This window comes from Gopherus evgoodei, chromosome 23, assembly GCF_007399415.2.
Source record: "Gopherus evgoodei ecotype Sinaloan lineage chromosome 23, rGopEvg1_v1.p, whole genome shotgun sequence".
NCBI lineage: Eukaryota > Metazoa > Chordata > Testudines > Testudinidae > Gopherus > Gopherus evgoodei.
In genome coordinates this window covers 10,180,503-10,199,886 of record NC_044344.1, presented here as the reverse complement: position 1 = coordinate 10,199,886, position 19,384 = coordinate 10,180,503, and the positions used below count along the sequence as shown (strand labels likewise).

General features: G+C 49.7%; 1 protein-coding gene across 1 annotated transcript in view; it reads left to right on the top strand.

Annotated features, from left to right (window-relative positions):
• Window positions 1-5,294, top strand: part of CRHR1 (corticotropin releasing hormone receptor 1) — a 95,662-nt gene extending 90,368 nt beyond the window's left edge. The window contains exon 13 of the mRNA XM_030541562.1: window positions 4,623-5,294. Coding sequence (XP_030397422.1) covers window positions 4,623-4,811 — 189 coding nt within the window. The 3' untranslated portion in view covers window positions 4,812-5,294. The remainder of the gene's footprint in view (window positions 1-4,622) is intronic.
• The last annotated feature ends 14,090 nt before the right edge of the window (window positions 5,295-19,384 follow it).

Sequence of the window (19,384 nt, the reverse complement as noted above, 5' to 3'; positions counted from 1 at the left end):
ACGTTTTCTAAATGGTTTTCCAAGTCAAAAGCACTTTTCGTTCAGAAATTAAAGCTAATTAGAGTAACGACATTTTTTAAAATATATGGTTGAAATTGAAATAAATGTTTCAATTGGCTCAAAGTGAAATTTGGGGGAGGGAGGTTGTGAGGGGGGTGATGAAAATGTTTGAGAGTTCCACTTTTCATCCCAACTTGGGACAGGAAAAATGTTCAAAATCTGAAAAATGCTCATGGGACGGGGAATCTATTTCCCACCCAACCCTATGTGACAGACCTACACCCATCTCCTTTTACTGACCTTTCTCCGAAAGTCCTTGCTCGGCATTATTAAGTTCTACCAAAAGTGCCAGTGTCTTCTCTGAAATACCCCTCTCACTCCATGGCCCTACCTCTGTCTATGGCCTTAGAGAGACCTAATCCAGTCCGCACTTCAAAAAGGATGTTCAACAACTGGCGAGGGTTTAGAAAAAATCTATACAGTTGATTCAGGGTCTGCAAAAACTGCCTTCCAGTGAGAGTCTAATGGAGCTCCATCTGCTTCGTTTATCCAAGATGGTTAAAGGGCAATTTATTTGTGGTCTATGAGTAGGGTCCTGTTTTTCAGGGTTTATTAACTTCATTGGGGAAGGGTATTTTTAGCCATTTTTTAGTTCTGTGTAGCTATCCCAAAGCTGGGTTATTTTCAAGGCTTTCCCTTTGGATATACACCTCGTACTGTAGCAAACTGCACTGTGTAGGGAAACTGGTGCACACCAGCAAGGTTTACACAGACCAATTAATGCACAGCACGCTAGTGCGCTTTAGAAGTCACACTCCCGTAGTCCGCATTGGTGCTCCGTGTAGACAAGCCTATAGATACAAGCTAGTGAGTAGGGACATCACCTCTGTAAACACACAGGGGCTGGGAAAGGGGTGAAATCCATGCAAATTGAGAAACCATTTCTGGTGTTTTTCAGTGTTTACTGGATAAACACTGGTTGATTTGGGGGTTCTGTATCTGGGGTGTTTGATCAGTGTTTATCAGTTAAAATCTGAACACAGAAGCCTTATCCAGCCATACCTATGCCAAGAGCATGTATCAGTCATAGAGGCCTCTTTTAGGTAGCTGGCAGAGGCAGAACAAAATCCACCAGCTGGAAGCTGCAGCCAGGAAAGTTCAAAAGGGAAACCAGATGCACCGAGGGGAATTAATTCTTGGAACAGATTAGCAAGGGGCCTGGCAAATTCATCATCACCGGGAGGCTTTAAATTGAAAGGGGCCTGTCCTACTGCCAGAATCACGGTGATGTTTTCAGGACTGTGGTATGCAGGTGGTCAGACTAGCTGATCATCAGAGTCCTTCTGGCCTTAAAATCTATGACTTCACAAGGCTGTGCTATTCAGAGAAGGACAACTGGGGTTGGTGACCCAATGCTAGCCAGGCAGCATGTCTCATTCCAGGAAGTACCACTCCGGACAGGGTGAGCCTATACCAAGCTTGGTTCTCTCTGGGGTCCTGGCCAATTCTCCTGATGGCCATTGCTTGTGCTTGTTTGAACTGTCCCATGTTCCCCACACACGCATGTCACATTTGTGTCTGACAGTTCCACATGGCTGACGAGCCAGCAGTTCTCACAGCAGAATATTTCCTGGATGGATGGGGTGTAGGAAGGATCGTCTGTCTGGCAAAGGGGCTAAAGCAGGGGTGTGGTTTGTGGGTTCCATTTCGCCTTAATCCTCCCTGAACATGAGCTAGTTAGTGCTCGGGGGCAGGTGGGCCCAATTCTAAATTTACCAACATGGGGTGAAATTCTGACCCCCATTGAAGTCAATGGGTGTTTTGCTATTAACTGCACTGGGGCCAAGATTTCATCAGTGTTGCCATTACAAACAGTTCTAATAAGGGCAAGGATAGGGCACTTATTAAAGGGCAGGTTGGTATAATGGTTAAAGGGCTGACTAGACTAGCTTCCTTCTGCTTTAGGAGATGCATCATTCCTGAGGACCCCTGGCGTCTAATCCCCACTCTGCCACTGACTCGCTGTAGGACCTTGGGCAGGTCACTTCACCTTTCTGTGGCTCAGTTTTCTCCACTATAAAGTGGGGCTAATGATACTTCCACAAAAGTAAATTCTGAGGCTTCACATTAATATTCACAAACACTTTGTTATCCTGGAATGAAAGGTGCTAGAGGGGAGAAGAAAACACACAATGAAAAGTGTTCCCTGAACTGAGCTCCATCTCTGGACCTTCCATGACCAGCTGCCACATGACCAGAAATTGCTTCACGACCCACAGGTCATTGAAAATGCCCTAAATTGATGCTGAGGGTCATAGTTACCATGTTCTAACTTGAAGATGTTGCTCTCTCATTGGGGTGATTCACCAGCACACGGTGATGCAGCAACATCATGGCATCCAAGCCACATCACAACCTGAAGACAGAAGTTCATAGATACCAAGGCCAGAAGGGTTGCTTGTGAGCATCTAGTCTGATCTCCTGTACAATATAGGCCATAGACAGGACTTCCCCAAAATAATTCCGAAGTGCTGCAGCATTGTGGAGAAATGAGTAGAGCTGGGCAGAACCTGGATTTTCTATTTCAAAAGGAATTCCACAATTTCTAAATTTGTTCCCTTCCAAACCTGTAACAAACAAACAAAATCTAATTTTCCTGCGAAAGGAAATTCTGGGAGGAAAAATCACTTTGGGTCTATGGGTTTCATGTTGGTAAAATCAAAAAACATTTCATTTCAATTTCAACCTTTGGAAACCCTTCCACCTTTTTTAAAAATATAAGAAAACGCAATACATTGCATGTCAAAAATCATTTCAAACTGAAAAATCACAGCGGTCCACGCCAAAAATGTCGAGCTAGGATAATATCAAATTGCTTCATAGGGGGAGGTTTTGCCAAACACATCATTATCAAATTGACACTTTTTCTCAGTATTTTGATATCGGCAAAACAATATTTCAATAAAAACGTGGCGCCCAGCTCCAGGAACAAGGCAGTGGCTCAGGACTTTGCTGATGGCATGTCAGAGCCAGGAATGGGACCCAGAAACCAAGGGCGGCTCCAGGCATCAGCACGCCAAGCGCGTGGTTGGGGCGGCAAGCTACTGGGGGTGCTCTGCTGGTTGCCGCGAGGGCGGCAGGCAGGCTGCCTTGGGCAGCTTGCCTGCGGAGGGTCTGCTGGTCCTGCGGCTTCGGAGGACCTCCCGCAGGCACATCCGCTGAAGCCACGGGACCAGCTGACCCTCCGCAGGCAAGCTGCCGAAGGCAGCCTTCCTGCCATGCTTGGGGTGGCAAAATGCCTAGAGCTGCCCCTGCCAGGAACTCCTTGTTTTCCAGCTGGATGGGATTCCCTGCACCAGGCTGCCACGTAGAACCTGACTCAAACGAACCCGTTTACAATAGGCAAAGTCAAACAACGCTCACCTGCTCCAGGGTGTGGAGGGATCTGATACGGAAAGTGAACTCTAAAGAGAATGAAACGAGCACAAGCAGATCCAGGAACGGCATTCATCAGATTCCAGGGAAACTGAAGCCGACGTGGGATGCCCAGCTTGCTGTCAACCCTACATCCTGCCAGCTCTCTGCCAGTGCCGTGTGGAATGGCACCAGTGCCCCATGAGTTCACGGTCAGATTTTTGCCCTGCAGCCTAACACCTCATCAAATAACCAAAACAAACATTGTCATCCCACAAGCTATAAAAACTGCTGCCTAAACAAACCATCACCTCCAGGCGATTCCCACCCATCGGGATACACTTTAACATGGAAATCCATCAGCCCCGAGGACCAGTGCGCTCCCTCCTTGGTATCCCCTCATGAGGGCCACTGACCTTAGTTTGCCCTTGGGTGCCCAGGAGAATGGATGCAGGACGATGCAAGTTTGGGAGACCTCAAGCTGGCTGACTAATCCCTTTCTCCCTCTCCCTGTATCCTGCTCCCAGGGGCCAGCATGGAGGGGCCTCACCAGAACAATCACCTGCATAAGGATTTGGAACCATCTCACCTAAGAGCCACAAAATGAAACCCTGATGCTTTATTTTGCTTCTCCGAGAGGCCTCGCTTTGTCCAGGCAACAGAACAGGATTTCCGAGCACTTTGACTAGCACACAGCTTACATCCCAATCAGCAAGGCCATACTGCCATTGGTACATCATTGTGTGCAGATTTCACTGCCGCCCTCTCTCAGCAAAGGGCAGCATTTCAAACTGGGAGCTGAATCATGACCCAGAACCCCCAATCGGCTGCCCACGAGATCAGTTTGATGTATCCATTGTATGCTAGTGGGAGACATCAATGGAACTTCTGCTTCACAGAAGGGATATGCCCTGGGAGTGTTTTCACTGTACATACGAAATGATAACGTCACTGACTTTAAGAAACCACTGCAAAGTCCTGGGTCGAAGAGCGTTTTAAAAGCAGTGCATGTCATTTTGGCACAAAGCAATCTGATTTATTTTTTTCAAAAACGACAACAGAAAGCAGCTCTATGTGTGTGTCACTATTTATTTCATCCTCCTGTTATGCAAGTGTTCAGATGTACACAATTTGCTTTAAAAATCTGTGTGTTGCCCGGTGTACTTTCAACTCTGTTCTATTAAAACTGCTTTTAATTATTTCACCAGGACTTTGCGGGTGTGTTTGTGCCCTGGAGAAGGAAGAGTTGGTTCAGCCATGGCTCTTCACACCTCTTGAATGGCACCCCGGAGTCCTGCCTTTTCTCCGCACGTCTAGGACACCTCAAGAGGGACTGCTTCCAAAAGACTAGAGCCAGGAAGGGGCTGAATACCCTCAGATCCAAGGGCAGCCGATGATGGTCATCAGAAGCATCAGGGCACAAAATACAAAGCCAGGGCACAAAATACAAAGCAGAACCTGCTCCTGCTATTTCTTTTTGGGTACCAAATGAACTAAAATTGGGTGATGATCTGTAGAATTAACCTGGCAACTTGGAAGGCAGTGTGGCCTAGTGGACAGAGCTGAGAAGACATGGGTTCTCTTCCCAGCTCTGTCCTGGGGCAAATTACTTACCCACTCTGCGCTGCATCTACTGCTAACAAGTACGCTGTGGGTATTACTATTCCTGTCACTTTAATGTGAGCCCCATAAGCCCGCCCCCTTTGCACCTCTGTTCCCCATCTGTTACGGGGGTCATGATATGCGAGGGGAGTTGGGTGGGATCAGCGGTGTGGTTTGCAGACAGGAAGTGCTAATTATTATTATGATATGTTTGAAAAATGATTACATGGCTGAAGGACATAAATTCACACCATGCATAGGAGTTTATTACACACAGAGCGGTGGCGGAGTGTCACCTTGCTTATTAGGCTCAGAGACACTGTCAATCAATTGATTACAATAGAATATATAGATTTTCCATGGGTGGGGAAAGTGACATGGTGGGCAGTTCTACACTCCGGGATAGGTTTTGCAGCAAGACAAGATAGCACAGTAGCCAGTGGATAACAGGTTACATAATGTCTCTGCCCATGGTCTCAAGTTAGCAAGTTAACATTTAATTAATACTGTGATGAAATGTTATTAGTATAAAATATATATGTTGAATTCTGATTTGGGGTCCATAGGAATGGAGCAAGTCTTTTGATTGTCCAGCAGGTACATTCCTAGGGATTAAAGCAAAGAAACAGTGAAAGTATATGGCAATAAAGATTGTCCACTTTGTGTCTTAAGGCAGGCACTGGTCCCTGGGAAGGGAGGTGGAAGAATGCCATATCGTATACTGACATGTGCCAACTTTTCATAAACTCAAGGTTGGATCTGTGGGAAGAACGTTCCCTACAGAAGAGACTGACACAATAGGAACAGGGATCCTTCGTTCAGTCTGCAACTCTGAATAAGATACAATTATTTAGTTCTTAGATCCAACACCTGGCAATTTGCTGACCAGGCCTATTTTTGCAAAACAAGATTATCGTGTTTACCCCAGCTTTCTCTTAGCTAATCACTATTTGCTAGGCCTCTGGTCTCTTGACCAAACTCTGGACTTCGGGTCTGAGAAAGAGCTGGTACAATCCATGTACCAGGTTGTTATATAAAATGCACATGGATTTTAACCCTTCAATGGCTCAACCTGTCAATTTCTACATGTAGCGGCGAGCGCCCCCTACTGTGCCAGCCCACTCATAGAGCCTCCCAGCATTGTACTGGGCTCAGTGCTGACTTAGAGGGCAGAGCGCCCCCTACTGAGCCACCAACACCATTCCCAGCACCACAGCATCCCCCCTACCGCCACTTTGGGGCATTTTAATCAGAGAGGAGAGCGCCCCCTACTGAATCCCCTGCACAACTCCCTACAGAACAGCGCCCCCCAGTGAGTGTAATCCAGTGGGGCGATTGGTTCAGGACTAACTCGGAGGCTGAGCAGTAGCTACAACGCCATTTCAGGCAGAAACCAGGTTGACCTTTGGCCTCCCTCCCCCGCCTCCCTTTAGACTGTGAGAAAATTCACAGACTGAGGTGGTAGGGCTGGAAAACCATAGCGTTATTTGAATTTCTGCATGAGGCCTCCGAGGCTGTTCCTCACTAGCTGGGCCAACCTATAATAACATTGCAATGCAGTTCCTCGAGGGCAAGGCCAATCAAAACTGATTGTCATGCCACGGACCTCTGTTTACCGCTGAAACTCGGACACAAACATCTCTGTCTGGTCAGGTTAGTCTCATGCAGAATTAATTCACGTGTTGCGCCGAGCTTGAGGGGCAGAAGCACTAGGCACATAAATATAAATAATAGATAAATCTATTAATTATATTATTACATAAATAATAATTATAGGTTCCTGCTGATTACATGATAATTATATTTAAGAGAGACAAGGTGGGTGAGGTAACATCTTGTATTGGACCAATGTCTGTTGGTGAGAGAGAAGCTTTCGAGCTACCCAGAGCTCTTCTTCAGGTCTTCAGCCCAATGTCAGCTTGAAAGCTGGTCTCTCTCACAAACAGACGCTGGGTCAATACAAGATATTACCTCATCCACCTTGTCTGTCTAATATCCTGGGACCAACACGGCTACCACAGCCCTACAAACATTAACTGAAGTTCTCAATTCCCAGATTAATGAGCTGTTGCTTGCTGTCCTCAGATCTCCTGATAAGCTTCTAGCAAGGCGAGATGATCCTGTGGTAACCCTCCAATCATGTCCCAATATGTCTCGGGAACAAGAGATGCCCTGTTCAAACACAGGGTGTAGGACTTCCTGGGTAACGGAGGCCACCCCACCGTATCATCCCATTCATAAATTTATCAAGCTCCATCTTCACGGATTCTAAAGCCAGGTGGGACCACAATGATCATCTAGTCCGGCCTCCTGGGGTCTCCTGGCCCCACTGCTCTTACTGACAGGCTGTTCCAGAACCTCCCTCTGCTGCTGCTTAGAAACCCTCTTCTCATGTCAAGCCTACATTTCATCATGGCCACTTGATCCACATTTGGTTTTGTGCCAGTCTTGTCCTTTGGCTCCAGTACCTCTCCTCCCTCACTGGGGTTTTCCCCGAGGCCCTCTACATCGAAGCAAGCAAGGCCTAGAAATCAGTGTCTCTACAACCAGGCTCTGCACTGGTCACTAGATGGGTCTTTGACTCAGTTTAGTTAAACCCGCGGCCCTTGGGGTCACGTCCATTCAGAGACATTCTGTGGGCCACCCTTCGGCTTTTTTAATAGTTTTATGCCAAAGGAAGGCCAAAAAAAGCCACACGGGAAGAGAAAACCTCCACAGCCACTCTGAGGAGCATAGGTGGGTGGAGGACTAGCCAAAACCTCCCCCAGCAGTGAGGGACTCTCCCCAAACCTAGGCTGAGCTAATAGGTACCCATCCAGTTCCACATGGACTAATACCCTTTTTCACAGGCATACATCCCCGCTGTCTCCCCTTCCTCCCACAGGCTTCGTCCCAGCCACAAACGACATACAGCACTAGCCCACTGGCCTGACACGTGAGCAGGACATGCTCTGGTAGGAGGCTCCCGCAGCTGAACACGCTAGCAGCACCAAGCAGAAGGCACCGTGCACGGGGACAAGTGGAGGCACAAGGGACGAGTGCTGTTCTTTTCCCTTTGGGTAAGTGACCCGCCCCCCGCCCAGCAACAGAGATGCCTGCAGGAGATGCTGTGAAATGCTCCTCAGTTGGAAGTCACAGGAGGTGCAGTCCCGGCCGGCTTCCTTCATACAGAAAAGAGGGTGTTTTGAAGGGGCAAGACTGACAGCCTTGGAGACCACAGGTAACATTTCCAAACATACCCAAATCCCACTGAAAGTCAATGGGAGGTAGGTGCCTAAATCATTTAGGTGCTTTTGAATGTTCCCCCCGGGCAGGTATCATCCCCACCCATCAATGGGCCTCACCCTTGCCCCACTGGAGGGGTCAGCTGGCAGGTGAGTTTCTATGGCCCATTCCATCCTTACCCTCTCTAACAAAGGCCAGATTTTCACGTGCCCAGCTCCCCAGCGGCTCCCCATTGACCTCAAACACTTTGGAAAAACTGGCCAGTCTGTTTCACTGCCTAACCAGGAGTGGCACTTTTGAGAACAGGGCCAAGAGGCACCAGAGAAGAGCTGGGCTGAGGCCCCCAGACATGTTACATGAACCAAGCAGCTGGCAGGCAGGTGATGACAAGTTGCAGTTGCTACCCAGCTAGGGTGGCTGTAAAGAAGACACCTAAAGGTAGAAAGCTCTGTAGGGTCTTGCTAGTGCCCTGGGCTACCCAGTTCCCCCCACCGTGGCCAGCCATTGACCCTCCTGTTATTGCAAGTGCTGTCTTGGGCGCCTGGATGCTCGTGTCTTTGGAGTTCATTCTCCGACTGCATCAGAGCACGGAGCATTTTACAGAGTGGCAGAGTTTAATGATTTCCCACAGCGCTAGATGAGGCTAGAGAATGATGTGGGAGGATGCTCAGTAGGACGGGGGTGTCCTGGGGTCCCTCTTTGGCTGGGGGCTGAGGCAGATTGAAACCAGGAGCCCCCACAAATTCCTTCAATGGGACGACACCACAAAGCCCAGAATGCAACGTGGGAGAGACAGATGGCAGGCGGCATTTCATTTAGCTCCCTTGATTTGATTAACAAACGAAGTTCTCTCCAGGGGCTGCCTCCTGCCTCACAAATTGTGCCGGCTCAGCCTTCATCATATGGGGTAGCGTCGGGGTGACATTTAGCGCCCTGCTCTCGGTCTCCCGGGGACTGCGATCTTGCGAAGACAGCCCTTCCTTGACAGCAGTGACAAGACCAAAACAAAAAAGGGAAAGGAAAGAAGTCGAGAGCTCTTTGTCCATCGCTGGAATTTACCCATTGCTGACTGCACCCCTCTGCTATTAACAGGTCCACATCTGCCGCTAGCAGATGCAATTCCAGATCCTGTATAAACCTTGGGGAGCCAAAACTAGAAGCCAGGGCTTTGGCTCCAAACACACAAGTCCCTGAGCTAAAGGAGCACTCGCCTGACGGATACGAACAATACATCTATTATTGTCTCTGTTTGCCCAGCTGCTGGATGGGGACAAAATACACCCCCCCTACTTAGCTACCTTAAGTATGTCGACAGCTCCCTATTACCTGATCACCTCTCACTCATTGCATTCTTCTCGGAACCGCCTTTCGAGTAGGGCAGTGTTATTATTCCCATTTTCCAGATGGGAACAGAGGCCAGATGACTACACACACACAGTGACTCGAATATGGGGCTTATAAGTGCTAGACTAATACCCTAACCACTGCACCAGCCTTCCTAGCATCATGAGACTTCCATAATCCAAGGAGCACCCAGCAGGACTCTCAGTTGCCCAGCAGGTCCAGGAGTAGCTCCTCTCCACAGGAGCCTTTGCTCATTGCCAGACCCGAACGTCCATCAAATCTGTGGAAAGGCTGTGAAGTGTCCACATCACTTTGTTTCCCTCCCGTTTATTTTTTGTGTTTGAAAAAAAGTCCCAGCCAGAGGTTCCAGCTCCCCAGTGCTCCAAGAAGTCTGTTTCCATGCCAGAACCACATCATCTGACTAATCCCTTCTCCGTCAAGGTGTGCCAGGGTCAATCTCCCCATTTTACAGATGGAGAAATGGAGAAGTCAAGTGTTTTGCCCGCAGTCAGGAAGTCAGTCCGTGGCAGCAATGGGAATCGAACTCAAGTTTATGCTACGAATTAAGCCACACATCCAGAGACTGCTCATTCAGGACATGTCTCCATGCCCAGCCATGGACTAAACTTGGGCACAGTCTCATTCATGGCATTCAGTCTGTGACAGCAACATCAGAACCAGGCTCTACATGGAGGTCACTATTCAATCAGTCCCCACGCGCTGTTGGGATGGACTATTCCACCCAATTGGAGAGTGCAGGGGACCCTTGTTCAATATGGTACCGCTGGAGAGTTCATTGCCAAGATATAGCAGGTTTTTGGGGGTGCACTTTAGGGGGCAGCCACCACACTAGGCACTGTACATGTTCGCTGTCCGTATTTTAGAGCCTGGATTTGATCACAATGTCACCCGGGAAGGATGTTGGTCCCCGGTCACACCGTCCCTTGGGCCAGGTTCATATGGGCATACAGTCCCCCAGCTCTGCTTCTGCAATGGCTTTGCTACAAAGGGGATGTCTACACTGCAGCCTGCACCCATGTCTGGGCCAACTCAGCTTGCCAGCATCCCCACCGCAGGCTGCACAAGGCTTAGACATCAACCTGGAGAAGTGACAGTCCTAGGGCAGGATCCTGGGCAGGGATGCACAGAAAAGTGGTGATGGAAGGAGGAGAAGCAGCAAATTAAAGTCTCAGGCTTGGTGTAGGACAGAGAGTGCCCCACCACCACCTCCCTGGGTGTATGCTTAGCATTTTCCAACCATAGCACAAGGACAGAGAAAGGAGAAGGGGCTTGAGAAAGGTCACAGGGTGAGTTAATGGTACAGTCAGAATGGAAAACTGCCCGCAACTCCCCCTACCCATTCTGGGGCCCTGTGCCTGGCCCCACCTTGCCAGCAGTTCCATCATTTACTTAGAGCTGGAGCTTGGATTGCGCACTCCACAAACGGGCTCAGCTGTCTCTCAAAGCTCTCATCAGTACAACTCCACTGGGAAGCGACACACGGAGTAATATAGGAACTGAGAGAGGGGTTCAGGCCTTTTAGGCATGCTGCTAAACTCCAGGCCACAGCAGTGTCCAGTAGCAGTGAGTTCCACCGGCTACATATGAAAACATATTTCCTTTTAACTGTGTAGCTTCCTGGGCAGGGGAGAAAGGACTTTGTCAGAGAGCTTTTTCAGCCCCCGGTCAAATGATGCCAGCCAGTTCTCCTGGCTCCACTCTTCTGTTGATGCACTTGAGGCGATTAGAGGTGTGGAAGGCATGTGAGATGGGTTCTATCACAGTCCATTCAGCTTTCTACAGCGGTTCTCAAACTTCATTGCACTGTGACCCTGTTCTGACAACAAAGTTGACAACTACATGACCAGAGGGTGGGGCAGGGCCTGGGGGCCGCAGCCCAAGCCCCACCACCTGGGTGGGAGAGAGGGGGCTGTAGCCCGAGCCCCACCACCCTGGATGAGGGTGGAGCTCGGATTTCAGCTTCAGACCCCAGTCCCAGCAAGTCTATGCTCGCCCCAGTGACCCAATTAAATGGGGTCCCGACCCACTTTGGGATCCCGACCCACAGTCTGTGGCACCAGATGAAAGAACAAGGAGCAATGGTCTCAAGTTGCAGTGGGGGAGGTCTAGGTTGGATATTAGGAAACACCATTTCACTAGGAGGGTGGTGAAGCACTGGAATGGGTTACCTAGGGAGGTGGTGGAATCTCCATCCTCAGGGGTTTTTAAGTCCCGGCTTGACCAACCCCCTGCTCAAAGCCGGACCAATTCCCAACTAAATCATCCCAGCCAGGGCTTTGTCAAGCCTGACCCACGTGGCCCTGCACCTCACGTGTAGGATTTCTACATTCTCCTAGTCTGACCTGGCTGTGTCTTAACACCACTTTGCACTCGTATAAGTACTGACACAAGGCAGGGAAGAAACAGGCCTCTGCTATGCTACTTTCAGCTGGGTAAACTGAGGCACCACATTTCCTCCCAGCCCCACAGGTCACATGGCAGAGCCAGGAATGGAACCCAGGCATCCTGAGACTCAGTCACATACTTAACCACATTCCCTGCTGGGCCTCTATAGAGTCCCCCGCTTAGTAAAAAAAAAAAAAAAAAAAAAGATGTAAATGGCATTGATACACAGCAGCCACATGCAGGGCAAGCAGGGGTTAAGTTCATCCCTACAGGCTGGGGCGGGGAGGGGAAAATCTCATTTCCTGTTACAGCTGAAAATGTCAAATTTGAGCATTTTTATTGCCGTTTGCCCAGAGACATCTCCCCCTGCCCCTCCCGCCCGTATTATTATTCCGACCTCATGAAACTCTCAAATTAATATTTAATCCTTCCATTCCCCCGCACTTGCCTTCCCTGCTCCCCCGAAGGAGCCCGGCTCCCATTTGTCAGAGCAGTCGCAGTGACAGAGCTTTACTGCTCTCATGAAATTTCCAGAGAGCCGGATTGTTCCCGCTTGGAGGAAACGTGAAGGCAGGACACACAGTCTGGCCTCTGCCCTGGGAGATGACCCCGTCTGGGGAGACTTTTTAAAGGGCTAGTAAAACATGCCAGATGGAGAGTGCTGGAGGCTGACATCCCCCAAGCCACAAAGCGTGGACTCTAGTTCCAAACCACTTCCCACTGACCACGTGCAACCCCTTCTGGTGAGACGACAGTGCCGGGGCTCACTGGGTCCCAGTCCTGTTTGCTGAGGTTTCTGATGAAAGGGCCCATTATGCCAGTGGATTTGGGGATGGGGTCACCTGTCCTTTGGGACTTAGAGAACCTTTGGCCTTAGCCATCCCCCACCCAACACCTTGCTCCATGCCTGTCACTGACTCATCAGCAGCCTCTTCCCACCCCTGGCTCTGGGCTACAATGACAAAGGAGAGCACTGGGCTTGGTGTGGCTGGGGACTGCTCCCAGCTAGGCAGGAGGCTTGGAGAAGCAGCTCCCCTGCATCTTAGGCCACCCCAGCACTCTCCGGGGACTGGCTGAAAAGAAACCTATTTCTCAAAGCATCAAGTCTCCTGTGCATGGCCGGGATGGGGAACAGACACTGGCTGTGGTCATAGCTATGTTCTTTCCCTGCCTTCTGCAGGTGGCTGGAGCCTCTCTGATTCTTATGCCTGCCAGCAGGATGGCTAGGCCTAAGCCATCAACCACCTGCCCTTTTGGAGCTCCCCAAGCATCTTCAGACATGCTAGCCTTTCCTGCTCTCTACACCAGGGGTTAGAAAACCCCCATAGTCCTCATCACTGTACAACAGAGGGTCAGGATCATTATCACCATTTTACAGATGTGGAAATCAGGGCCACCTCCAGGGGTTTTGCCCCCCCAAGCAGCCAAAAAAAAAATCCACGATCATGATCTGCGGCAATTCAGCAGGAGGTCCTTTGCTCTGAGCGGGAGTGAGGGACCCTCCTCCGAATTGCCACCAAATAGCTGAATGTGCTGCCCCTCTCTGGAGTGGCCGCCCCAAGCACCTGCTTGCTAAGCTGGTGCCTGGAGCCAGCCCTGGGGGAAACTGAGGCACGGTGACTTGCTTGAGGTCATGCAGCAGGCAGTGGCAGAGTTGAGAAGAAAACCCAAGTCTCCTGACTCTCAGGCTTTGGCTTTCACCACAGGGTCACCTTTCATCAGAAAGTACCTGGGCACACAGCAAACTTTAGAGGCTGAAAGGGAGATGAGGTCAAAGCCTGAGCCACGAGTGGCTTGGAATCCTTCCAGATGGCACCATTGCCTTCATCCTCAATACAGAGGTGTGGCCCACTGAGGGGACTGGTCCCAGAATATGACACCCTAATTTGATCCAAATTGAAGCACACTTGGACAACACAACTTGGTAAGGCTCTAGTCCCTTCCACATTCAGCCCACTGTCCGGATATTGGCTAAGGATGAGGAGGAGGGGCACTGTGCTGGCTCGCAATGTGAGCTGTACCATAGGGATAAGAGAGAACCTTTCCTGCCTCAAAGATTGCTTGCAGTGTTTCTGCAGCCGGGCTGGTCACAGGATATGAGAGAGACAAGGTGGGTGAGGTAATAGCTTTTACAGGACCAACTTCTGTTGGTGGAAGGGACAAGATTTCAGCCACATGGGGCTCTTCATCAGGTCTGGGAAAGGCCACGCTGAATGTCACAGCTAAAATCTTCTGGCCTTCAAACACTCCCCCAAGCTCGCCCAGCTCACCATCAGAAGCAAGCTCCCCACAGACCAGGCCAGACCAACACAAAGTGGCACCAGAACCTGCCAGAACAGCAGCTGCAAAACCTACCATAAGGATCAATATCCCCACCACCACCACCACCACCCCTTTCAAGTTTCATAGGTCCTACCCATGCCTGTCCCACCCCGTGGGGTACCTTATCCAGTGCACTACATGCCCCAGTAACAATTATGTGGGGGAAAACGGACAACCCCTACGCTCTCGACTGAAGTCACACAGGAAAATGATAAAAGGTACAAACACCCTATCACCTGTGGGTGAACACTTTTCACAAGGCGATCACGCTAGATCTAACCTATCAAAGGGAACCTGTGTGACGCTTTCAAAAGATGAGCCTGGGAGCTTAAATTTCAAAACTTTGCTAGACACTAAATATCATGGACTCAATGAAGACACTGGATTTATGGCTCATTACAACCATCTGTAAGCCACTGACCCTCCTTTGGCCTATGCATGCAGAGATGTTACCTGCCCACTTCACCCTGAATGGTCTCTTGCAACATGTGTTAACTCCTTATGCTTAACAATCCATCCTACCTTGTATTTAGCTGTGGCACTCGAATTGCCTTTCCCAGACTGAAGAAGAGCTCTGTGTAAGTTTGAAAGCTTGTCTTTTCCACCAACAGAAGTTGGTCCAATTGTCTACCTCAGAAAGTGATGTAGAGATTCAGTTAATTGAAGAACATAAAGCACTTGGAGAACTTCAGGTGGAAGGTTCTGTAAAATGCCAGAGTTTACTATGCAGACAAGAAAAGTTACATTTGTTGTTCAGGTGTTTGAAAGTTAAGTATTACTTAAAATTTTTGAACAAGGCATTTTAAGTTGTTAGTTCTCCTTTATTGGGGTAGGTAGCAGAGCAGTACCATGAGAGGAGTAGAATCATAGAATATCAGGGTTGGAAGGGACCTCAGGGGGTATCTAGTCCAACCCCCTGCTCAAAGCAGGACCAACTCCAACGAAATCATCCCAGCCAGGGCTTTGTCAAGCCGGGCCTTAGAAACCTCTAAGGAAGGAGATTCCACCACTTCCCTAGGGAACCCATTCCAGTGCTTCATCACCTTCCCAGTGAAAAAGTTTTTCCTAATATCCAACCGGTAGAACAGGAAGAAGGCACAACTGAGAACTTTCAAAGTTTTGGCCCAAGCGAGAGGGCATGGGGGAGTCATTTGAGCTCCCCACCTCAGGGGCCAAAATGTTGTGGGCCGGCCCTGGTCCCACCCCCTCTCAGACTCCTTGTCCCACTCTCTTTAGCCAGCCAGACCCAGCTCTCCTCCTGCTTCCCAGCTCCTCAGCAGAGCTGTGTCCCCTCCCTCTTCACCTCCTTCCCCCAGCCCCACTCGTTCTCACTCCCAGTCTCCTTGCCCAGCCACCCTCCACCAAACTCCCAGTCCCAGTTTCCTTCCTCCCTGCCAGCCTCTAGCCCCACCCCCACAACTAGCTCCCTGTCCCTCCCCCTTGATACAGCTCTTGTCCCCTCTGCATAGAAATTAAGTAGCTTCCTCCCTGAACCCAGCAAGAGGGTGGGTCATTGAGAATCCAGATGAGACAGGCTCCCTGCTCTCCATTCAGGTATCCAGACCCAGAGCTGCAATTGCAGGGAAAGTCTTGCCCAGCCCGAGGTTGGACCATGCCCACTGTTGCTGGGATCTTTGAGGAATTTAGCTGTGAATGTAGACGTCTCTACTGTAATTTTTCAGAGGCTTATAACTTGGCCAAATGTGGACAGATTTTCACGGGCTTCGCAAAAGGCACATCCCTGACCTAAAGGCCACCTCCGGGCCCAATTTTAATTCTGTCCTCCAAAACATAGGGGCACCAAATCATCTCAAAAAAGGTTCACCAGAATGTTTTTTACATGGGCAAACCAATGTATTTTCCCCCCTCACCTTGTTCTCAGAAACAGCTGAACCAACCCTTCTGACTGAATATTTCCAGAAATATTCGGCCAGAGGCAGACACCTGGCATGGAAAATTTCAACCAAAACAGATAAAATTCAGCAAAGTTCTAAGTAACTGAAAACAGGGTCTTGTAATGGGAAGTATCAAGCAACCTTAATGGGCAGCACTACCAGCCCCGCCTATATTATAAGTACCACTGTCCTGACCTCACTTTTGAAGATGGCACCTCCCACAACATATCACCACCTAGTGCCATGATGGCACATTGACATCAGCAGCAGATGGGATAATGAACTAGAAACAGGGTTCTCCTCGAGGGCTTCATCTCCAAGGTCTGAGCAGGCCTATCCCAGTTTAACGGGTGAAATCACAGCCCCAGGAAACACGTACATAAAGATCAGTAAGAACCAGAAAACAGGGCAGATTCATCCACCTCAGGCCTTCAGTGTCTTGTGTCTGCAGGAGTCTCACCAGCGACATTAGACAAAAGCAAAGCGCGGGCGGTAGAAAAAGCTTGTGTATGACAGCAGGTAGCAAACATGTGCAGGCCCATTAGACCATCAAGGTTTCTTGGCAACTACCTGAAGAAAATTGCCGAGGGAGAAGGACAGAGCAACACATCACCAGTGCTATTATCCTAAATGGCAGTTATAAATATTAGTCCCAGAATGCAATCAGAACCATTTATTTTCTTGGCCAGGGAACAGAACAATAAGTTGATCATCATATCAAGCACACAGCACTGGCAACCTACAACTCCCCACAAGCAGAGAGACAGCGGAGAGAACAACTGCTGGCTAAATGCGAGCCCAGAGAGCAGGGAAAACGGCAGGGCCTCTCCTCTGATCTTTGTGCTTTTGAAATCCACTGTCTAATCAAAGCTGGGGAGCAAATTTCTTTTTTAAAAATTGCTTCCATGCAAGGAGCAGGATTGGCAGCTCTGGAAACTGAACCCGTGTGAGAGCCACAGGATGGGGGCAGAGATTCAGCAGTGCTGCAGTCTGCCCAAACACCCTTCGCCCTCAGCTCAGAGACTTTAAGGCCAGAAAGGGATCATCACGGTCTAGTCTGACCTCCTGCACACCCCCAGCCACAGAACCTCACCCCACCACACTCCTTAAACGGGCCCAGAACCTCTGGCGGAGTTACTGACCTCCTCAAATCTTGATTTAAAGACTTCAAGTTACAGAGAATCCACCCTTTGTTCTCATTCAAACCTGCAACTGCCCTGTGCCCCATGCTGCAGGGGAAGGCAACAAATGCCTTGGGCATAGGCTGTGGGTATCAAAGGCCAGGATAGGCTAAGCCACCCCTGACCCAGGCCATGTTCTGCCCCAAGGCCCTGCCCTGCCTCCCCATCTACCCTGACGCTGGCAGGCTCCAGCCTGCAGCCTGAAGCGGCACTTGGGGCAGCCCGGGGGGAGGGGAAGTCAGGCCAGCCCGGGGGTTGGGGGGCAGGGGCTCAGGCCAGTGGCCCAGGGTGACGTTGGGGCCAGCCCAGCGCTGAGGGGGCCAGCAGCTTGGCCCAGTGCTTGGGGCAGGTGACTCGGTACTAGGGATGGCTGGCACTGGAGGGGCTCAGCACTGGGGGTGAGGGGCTCACCCGTGCTCATGCCCCAAGGGTTCAGCCAATCTGACCACAAGGAAAATTCCTTCTCCTCCCCAACTATGGCAATCAGTTCGACCCTGAGCATGTGGGCAAGACCCACCAGCCAGACAGCTGGGAAAGAATTCTCCAGAGTAACTCAGAGCCCTCCCCACTCAGTGTCCCAGCTCCAGTGGCACGTCTGTGGGTCAGAGGAATGAGACAGCAGTCCAGGCTACATTGCCCACTCAGTCCGTGACCTCTTGACATTGCATAGAAGACACAATCCGGTTAGGGAGACTGGCCTACCGGGAAGCACCCGAGCTACAGATCCCACCAGGAACCGCGGCAGCTCAGGCAAGCACGGATTAACATTGAACTGATCCAAATATTTCATTTCTGATTTTCCCCAATGGAAATCTGAAAAGTTTCAAAAAAAAAATCAAACCATGGAAAATATCTATTTTTGCAGAAACCACATCTCCTGTTAAAAATAAATGTTTTGCTGGAAGATTCCCAGCCAGATCTATCTTGCATCAGCATCTAGTTCACATTAGATTTTGCAAAAACGCAATAAACTCATTTCTGTTCTTTGTTGGCACTTTGTAATAAACTGTTCCCCAGGAATCCAACCTTATAAGAAGTGCATTTCTGCCCTGGTACTAGTTAATCATAAGGAAATATTTGAGGGCGGTGAAATGGCTCCAAACATGATCCCAGCCAGAACAGCATCCATGTCAGCAGCAGGGCCCATGCTTGGATGGCAGAGGGAAGGAGATAGTAGCAATACAGGGCAATCTATGCAAAATGAGCTAGCAATTAAATCAGAATTAACTGGATTGCAGGAGGGGAAAATTGCTTCCTTCAGCCTTCTTGATTCTAAAGCTGCCATGGCCGAGCGCTTCCGCCGCGTTTCCTTGCATCAAACAGCTGAAGAGGCTGTTAATCAGGATTGTCAGATGCCTTCCCAAAGCTGAACATCCTTGTACAGAGCATGGCTCAGTGGTCCCATTCTCGCTCTCTGCCTCAGCATCATCTGTTCTGCTATTAGCCACAGAAATGACGGCTGGAGAGAGGGGGGAAAATCTTTCTATTACAGAGGGGAGGGATGAATAGCTCTTGCTCGGGATTGGGAATTTAATTTCCCTGGCTAGATATAATGAAGACAGAATCTATCCCTGGCTCTGCTCATCTACTTCCACCCTAGTCTGCAGTGCACCCTCATTTTTGCCAGGACAACTCCATCCTAGCTTGTAGCTCCTCTGTTTGTACTGGCGAAAAACACCCTTGCATATGGTCCTCCAGGCCTACGCCTAGGTCTCCAGAGGCAAACCCCATCCTGCAAAGTAACTCAGCTTTGAAGCCTAGGTGTGCACTGAAGGGTCAGTATCTGCAGCACAGCCTGTGACCCACAGACACAGCCGGTCTGGACATATTATGGATGCCAATTAGATTCCAGCTTGGGGCTCTGAGACAAGGAGTCCGAGCTTCTGTTGTGTTCAGCTTATCCCTGGAGCCAAGGCCGGCTGGACCTTCAAGGCACGAGTCAAACTCTAGACTTGGTGTAAACAGGAGCAATTCACCAGGCTGACTTCAGCTCAG